The sequence below is a fragment of the Haliotis rubra genome, unplaced genomic scaffold (genome assembly GCF_003918875.1).
Source record: "Haliotis rubra isolate DU_JTF1 unplaced genomic scaffold, ASM391887v1 Scf381, whole genome shotgun sequence".
NCBI classification, from domain to species: Eukaryota; Metazoa; Mollusca; class Gastropoda; order Lepetellida; family Haliotidae; genus Haliotis; species Haliotis rubra.
Window position 1 is genome coordinate 688,814 of NW_025767059.1, and position 8,312 is coordinate 697,125.

Genomic DNA, 8,312 nt, shown 5'->3' on the forward strand with positions numbered 1-8,312 from the left:
ACTGAATTATACTGTCCACCCCAATGTCACGTCAAGCTTACTCCTACAACGGTGACCAAACAAGGCCACGTGGCCACCTCACGTGACCCGTTACGCCGCCTTTAGCACTATTCCAGCCATACCACGACGTAGGACACTAAGACTGGAAATCAAACTCGGTCTCCTTCGTTACTGATTAACCACGACGACAATGAATTGCATATATGTTTTGATAATGTTTACATGCACTAGAAGTTATATCAAAAAGCTTTTACATAAACACGTCTTCTCGTAGTTCTGACCTGGGCCTAGATTTTCGAAGCTCTCTTAGCGCTAAGATCGTCGTTAGTTAATGTTAGTGTATGGCAGTTACGACTATATTAGCGCTAAGAGAGCTTCGAAAATCTAGGCCCTGACATACATCGGCCAGGGCGAGTGGAAGCGGTGTTGTGTCATATGTATATGACCAGGCAAATGATTGATCTGAATACAATAGTACAATACTGATACAATTTCATTTAAAGAGTACAGATATTGTCAGGAAATATGTATCCGTTTTTTATGAAATGAACCTACAACATCCGGGTGAATTCACATTTCGAATAATCCATAACTCTCGGTCCTGGTACTTGTTCTGGTAAAGCTCGTCCCTCAGCCAGGCATTGCTATCCTTTCCGTGTTGCTATCCTGTAGGTTAAATTAGTATCACGAGAACGATTAAACTGTAAACCAACGACAGGTACAACACTAAAGACTTCATTACACGACACGTACACAGCCCTATGTGGAAAGTTGAGAATGTTAACATGTTGGTCCTCACTCTGACGAAATATCCACAACCTCTCGGAATCGACGAATGCATAATCCACACACTGTTGTACAATCTTCTTACACTATAACAGCATTGTCACATTCTGTGGGAAAATATCCACAGACACATCCTCATCACTATATACAGTCTTTGTGAACGTATAAAACCCTGGATTTCGTTGACTTGGAACGTTGAATACGTCCTCATCGAGAACCTTGAAATGGAAGCGTTGAACGAAAGCAAGAATTCTCAAAGGATCGTCAAAGGTATTGAATTGTTGTTATATTTTCAAACGTACCTATCCGTGGGGTTAATACTCTTAATACAAGAATCTCCTATCAGATTCACGAAAGAATATCACGAAATAATGTTCTGCGGGTCATTCGATTATTAGTCAGAATGGAGGAGGAGCAGATCAGGAATCCTCAAAAGAGTTTCCCCAGAGAAGGATCTTCAGTTTAGGTTTAGATGAAGTGACTATCCTGAGTCTGTACCTAAGGTTGTCTGATGTAGCGGCTGGGTTGTTGTGCTCCCTGCCCAATCTGTTGTAGCACAGCTTCAGGAGAGAGATGGAGGTATTTTTCTCCAGAACGTCCAGCAGTTTGGAGAAGCCATCGTTGGTGATGCCACACATATTGAGCCCAACCTGCTGGAGAGTGGAACTCCTTTCCAAGCAGGGGGCAAGCTTCATCAACCCTGTGTCCGAAATGAAGTTGACACTCAAGTCGATGCTCCTCAGCTTCTTACTGATGGCAAGAAGTTCAGCCAGAGACCCACATCCGTCTGACGTGATCCCACAGTTCTCCAGACTGATGTCTGTGACCATACTCTCGGGGATGTAACGACTGAGGATCTCCACCCCAGCGTCTCCTACATAGTTGCGGCTGAGGTCGAGTTCAGTAAGACACCTGTTCCTACTGAGCCCGTCCATTAACGTGCAGCAACCTGGCCAGGAGATGTTGTTGCTTCTTAGTCTCAGTTTCTGTAACGTAGAGTTGGCCTTCAGCATGTCTCTGAAATACTCACAGCTCTTGTCACCAATATCCAGGAAGCTCATATCGATCTCTACCAGAGTCTTGTTGTTCGTAAGGGCACCAGCAATGACCTGACACCCACTGAGCTCTACGCCAGTCGAGGACAGATTTAACTGTCGGAGACACGTGTTAACCTTCAGAGTATCCGCCAAAGCCGATGCCCCTACTGCATCTATGTTATTTAGCCGAACATCCAGAGATGTGATGCCCTTATTATAACCGAGGGCCTTCGACAACACTGTAATGTCTTCTCCGCAGAGTTGGGTCTTCCCTATACGAAGCTCTAAGATGCAAGAGTATTTTTCTACAACACGAGCAAGGGCTTTAGCTCTGTTTCCAGTTAAACTGTACCCAGTGACACACACATTCATCATGAGATCACACTGATCGGTAATTCCGTTACTCATTTCACTCGAAGTGTCCCAAGATGTGGTAGAGATCCTGGATGACCTCTTGCTTACTCCATGGTCATTCCGGGCCCTTTCCAATTCAACAACGGGCTTAAGAACAAACGTGTCAGGGTTATAGTAACCGATCTCGAAACATATCGTTTTCTCATCCGCCAGAATCGGATTATCATCATCGGCGACACAAGGAATATCGTGGACTAGCTGGTCAACCTCCTTCATCACGTCCAGAAGCTGTACAATATCCACGTAGTTACCAGACTTCCTCAAGACATCACAGAAACACACGAACTGGGAATACGATCCCTCACCCACTGCATTGGCGAGACTCTCACAGATCAGCCTCCGGTCAGGGTGGCCCTTGTAGGCCAAGACATCATTGTCACTGAGTACGGAAGACTCGTGAAGCTCCTTCAGCAGTGGGAAGGGATCCAGCCTCTGACAAAACAAGTCCAGGATGCTCTGCATGATCAGTTTCTGTCGAGACACGTCTTGGTGTTTCTCACTAGATTTCCTTCTTGATCTGACTGGCTTCTTTGGTGTCAAATCAGATGTGACTATCTTCATTTTGTTATGACTAGAATTTTGCAGCGTTGGGGAGTTGTTGCCTAGTGATGTAAGAACGTCCAGTTTCTCACTATCATCCCTAATGTTATTGTTCTCCGTGTCATCAGCAGGCACAATCACAGGTTTAATCTTACCGTTCTCCTGTTTTACACATATGTTCTTCTTACTCTTGCCATCAAATTCTGATGACGTGCTCTTAGGCTGAGCCATGACCACTGAGTTCCTTGCCGAACCGCCGTCTAGTGAGCTACGTGGGTTGTTTATGCTTGCTGAACGGAACAGAAACAGTCTAGGGGGTTTAGGGGGCGGCTTCAGGCTGTTGCTTCGACACAAGCCTGTTTTCTCTACAACATCTGGTAGAGTACTGTTCAATGGAGTCAAACAGTCATCAAAAGCGTCGCCATCGCCATTCGCGGACGTACTCCATTCCACTTTAATAATATCCTTCCGGTCACGTGGTTTCCGGTCAACATGGCGGGTAGACAACTTCCGCCAGAACTTCCAAGGTGGCGTGTGAGGGCGCTGTGGTTCTGACTCGGAATCTGAAACAGAAAATATTCAGTGATTATCCACTATCGTTACTCTTATCATATCGGAACGAAATAAGTCATAATTATGTCACATGAGAGTGGTTGACAGTGTGAATATGCTGAGAACGATGACCCCCAATTTAAGACGTAATTTATACCTGTCCTTATCAAAGTATTAACGTTACCACCCACCCACTGTGACCACCCAAACGGTGTCCATTAGATACACTTTTAGACTAGCATGTACAGTTATTGGTATGGATGAAACAAACTAATGGTTGACAATATGAGCGCGATCCAAGTTGTCACTATACCTATTATATCTGTGATATCTATTCACAGGCTCTTCAGACAATATGAGCACGATCCAAGTTGTCACTATATCTATTATATCTGTGATATATATTCACAGGCTCTTCAGACAATATGAGCACGATCCAAGTTGTCACTATATCTATTATATCTGTGATATATATTCACAGGCTCTTCAGACAATATGAGCACGATCCAAGTTGTCACTATATCTATTATATCTGTGATATCTATCCACAGGCTCTTCAGACAATATGAGCACGATCCAAGTTGTCACTATATCTATTATATCTGTGATATATATTCACAGGCTCTTCAGACAATATGAGCACGATCCAAGTTGTCACTATATCTATTATATCTGTGATATATATTCACAGGCTCTTCAGACAATATGAGCACGATCCAAGTTGTCACTATATCTATTATATCTGTGATATATATTCACAGGCTCTTCAGACAATATGAGCACGATCCAAGTTGTCACTATATCTATTATATCTGTGATATATATTCACAGGCTCTTCAGACAATATGAGCACGATCCAAGTTGTCACTATATCTATTACATCTGTGATATCTATCCACAGGCTCTTCAGACAATATGAGCACGATCCAAGTTGTCACTATATCTATTACATCTGTGATATCTATCCACAGGCTCTTCAGACAATATGAGCACGATCCAAGTTGTCACTATATCTATTATATCTGTGATATCTATTCACAGGCTCTTCAGACAATATGAGCACGATCCAAGTTGTCACTATATCTATTATATCTGTGATATATATTCACAGGCTCTTCAGACAATATGAGCACGATCCAAGTTGTCACTATATCTATTACATCTGTGATATCTATCCACAGGCTCTTCAGACAATATGAGCACGATCCAAGTTGTCACTATATCTATTATATCTGTGATATATATTCACAGGCTCTTCAGACAATATGAGCACGATCCAAGTTGTCACTATATCTATTATATCTGTGATATATATTCACAGGCTCTTCAGACAATATGAGCACGATCCAAGTTGTCACTATATCTATTATATCTGTGATATCTATCCACAGGCTCTTCAGACAACCCGAAGTCTGGTCATCTCTTACAATCAGACTTTAAAGGAATACTATAGACCCAGGGGTGTGTCTCGGTACACGATGACTACGCAGATGAATCAACACAGATCGCTATCAATATTGACAACACGTAATGTAAAACAAACCCACACAACCAACAGGAAGATAATAATTATACGAACCACAACGTCGTCAAAGGACGTGTACCCCACAGTGATAACGTTACGACAACGTCGAGACATAACAAAGGAACTCTTCTTTCAAGGAGATGACATATATTACAACAACAACCACCCACTTCAACAGTGTCGATTCACAAAACAGCCCTGCACAGAGGCGTCTGAAAACAACGAGCTGTGATGTGGCCCTATGTTCTGGTCTGACTCACAGCCCCTGAACCACATTACTTTAGGTCAGTCCTTTTCCATTTAAAAGGTATAAAAGGTATTTAGGTCAATCCCTTCTATAATGCAAAATCCACAATGAAACATGTCTGCATTTTCCACAGGTTGTGAATCTCCGATCTAAATACGGCTCCTTTTCAGTTTAAATAGATTAATGTTAGTCTAAGGAGTCTAAGTTAGTCTAAGGAGATTGTAACTCCCATATTTTAACATTGACTTGCTGCAGCCAAAACTCTAGGATCGCTTTGTAGAACGGTACCCAGTGATGAAAATCTCCTCTGTGTTGTGAGTGAGTGAGTGAGTTTAGTTTTACGCCGCACTCAGCAATATTCCAGCTATATGGCGGCGGTCTGTAAATAATCGAGTCTGGACCAGAAAATCCAGTGATTAACAGCATGAGCATCGATCTGCGCAATTGGGAACCGATGACATGCGCCAACTACGTCAGCGAGCCTGACCACCCGATCCCGTTAGTCGCCTCTTACGACAAGCAAAGTCGCCTTTTATGCCAAGCATGGGTTGATGAAGATCTATTCTAACCCAGATCTTTACGGGTCCTCTGTGTTGTGACCACCAGGTGGTCGTCATGGACAGATCAGGCTAACCCACCTATCTCGCAGTCTGCAATGGAGCTGAACAACCCCATGTACCATCGAACACCACGTCCCAGATATCTACGTTTAACGAATATTAATTCACGAAATAATATTCTTCCTTGTTAAGGTCTTTGCGCTGTGTGACTCAGCTACGACTATGAGCAACCGTCTAAAATGTTCGACGTGTGAATTAAGAGAGTAAAATAAGGCTGTTGTATTTTTAAAGGCTTGCGGCCTGGAAAATCCAACCTTAATTGATGCTGATTCAAATTTGGACACACGATGACGTTGAATGCCAGGCAGCGTGTGTGATGAATTCATAATAGCGCAATCAGCATAGTTCGGCTGGGGCACGCTGACCTACTGGATGACCTATAAGATGACCTGCAAGACGCACTGCAGGATGACAGGATCCATCAACAGATTTTTGTTGGAAAGAATCTCGCCACTTAACTTAAGAGGCGGAGGGATCTCTTTAAAGACAATGACAAGGGCGTCAATATATTGAGTGTCACTCCTCCATCAGTATCTTACGTGGAGATTTGCCTCATCAGGCAGGTTTTTTTGTAATTCGTCTTGAAGAGAGCTGATTTCCACATTGCATAACACGACAGCACTGGAGCTGTGTGACAATATGCTGCAAATTAGAAGTGGATTGTATAATTTAAGGAGATCGCCCCAAGCAGATGGGGACATTGTCATGGGGATTTTGTATCTCATATGGTTTTAATAATGTCACTTGGGTGCCATTAGCGACGGCAAGTTTAGTAAGAGATAGGAAAATAAGAGACGGTAATTTTTGTTAGGGATTGAACCTTAGGGAAGTTTCTTTTAGTTAGGACGGTCATTATAGTAAGGTATCGAGCTTCAGGGATGGTCATTTTAGTTAGGGATGACCCTTAAGGACGGTCATTTTAGTTAGAGATTGAGTCTTTGGGAAGGTCATTTTAGTTAGGATCGAATATTAGTGATGGTCATTTTAGTTAGGGATGGAGACATAGGGACGGCCATTTAAGTTAGGGACGGGGACTTAGGGACGGCCATTTTAGTTAGGGATGGAGTTTCGGGGACGGCCATTGTATATAAGGATGCGTCATTGCGGTGAGGTGAGGTGAAATTGGGTTTAACGTCGTGCTTGAGAATATTTCACTCATATGACGACGTGCATGCGTGTGTGTGTGTATGTGTAGCCCACTGAGATACCATGCCGCAGTGAAGCATGAATACCCCACTCAGACACATTATACTGACTCCTAGCCGACCAGTCCTTGTTGTACCCATTAATGCCGAGCCCCAGGCAGGGACCAACACGTACCATATTTTAACGTCTTTTGGTATGACGCGGTCGGGGATCGACCTATCCCTATCTACTGTAATAGCAACTCATGTATATATTCTCTCAATTTGTTACTCATGTATCACTTGCTTGACAACGACATTAGAATCTATGTCGAAACGTCGCCTCCACAGAATAAAAGACGTTGTATATCCATAATAATTGTCATTATTGTTCAAGGGTTGGAGATGTTTGAATATTTAGTTTTCTGCAAAACGTGGAGGTGGGTCGAAATACAACATTGTACATTTGCCGTGAATATGTCCTGCCAAAGAGATCAAGACTGTTTATGAAACAAGAAGATAATGCGATTGGTCCCTCAGTGTCTACCATCCTATGTGCCAATGACATTTAAGGCTGCCCACACAACAGCACTTAGCACATTCCACTGGTAATATAGTCAGTATTTACGTCCTTGGTATGTAAATAGACGCACATCAAGCATGCACTGATAGACTCGCTTCTCGTATGTACACAGATCGAGTACGGGATTGGCTATAGTACATGGCCTTCATGTAGATTCGAGTGAGTGCGTGCGTGCGTGCGTGCGTGCGTGAGTGAGTGAGTGAGTAAATGGTTGAGAGAGATATAGAAACTAAACTACATTTTCCCGTACAGCGTGGTCTTTTATAGTTAAAAGTGTCTGATCAAAGTACAAATGAAATAAGAATGTACATTGGCCTAACTGAACTCGGCTAACTGAGATGACGTTTTACACTGATTATCACACTGTTCTGATCAGATTCTTGAAAACTTGTTCCAGGTTGAATAGGAAAAGCAGTGATTAGTTTCCTTCTTCATACAATAGCATCGCTCAAATGTTAATATGTAATAATGTTAATAATAGTAATGAAGAATAATTATCGATAGTAATCGATATAATAGTTAAGATTAAAGAATGTATGGCACATGGGCGCGCGCGCGCACGCACGCACACACACACACACGGACGGTTTACGCAAAAATGAATGTGTCCAGGTATCTGGGGTCTCACCACACACACACACACACACACACGCACGCACGCACGCACGCACGCACGCACGCAGGCAGGCAGGCAGGCAGGCAGGCAGGCGGGGGAATACACACACAGACACACGCATATGCGCGGACTAAACCACACAGAACCCACCAGACAAACGTCACACACCTTCGTACACACTGACACACCACACACACATCGCGTTCAGTGCAGTGGGAAATGAGTTCATAAGGAAACTTCCTGAGCCAGTTATCTTATTTCCTCGTTA

General features: G+C 43.2%; 1 protein-coding gene across 5 annotated transcripts in view; it reads right to left on the reverse strand.

The window, feature by feature from the left end:
• Positions 1-396: 396 nt before the first annotated feature.
• Positions 397-8,312, reverse strand: part of LOC124286359 (NACHT, LRR and PYD domains-containing protein 2-like) — an 86,052-nt gene continuing 78,136 nt past the window's right edge. For all 5 annotated transcript variants that reach the window (XM_046722725.1, XM_046722726.1, XM_046722728.1 and 2 more), the window contains one exon: positions 397-3,340. In XM_046722725.1, the coding sequence (XP_046578681.1) occupies positions 1,206-3,340 (2,135 nt within the window). In that variant the 3' untranslated portion in view covers positions 397-1,205. The remainder of the gene's footprint in view (positions 3,341-8,312) is intronic.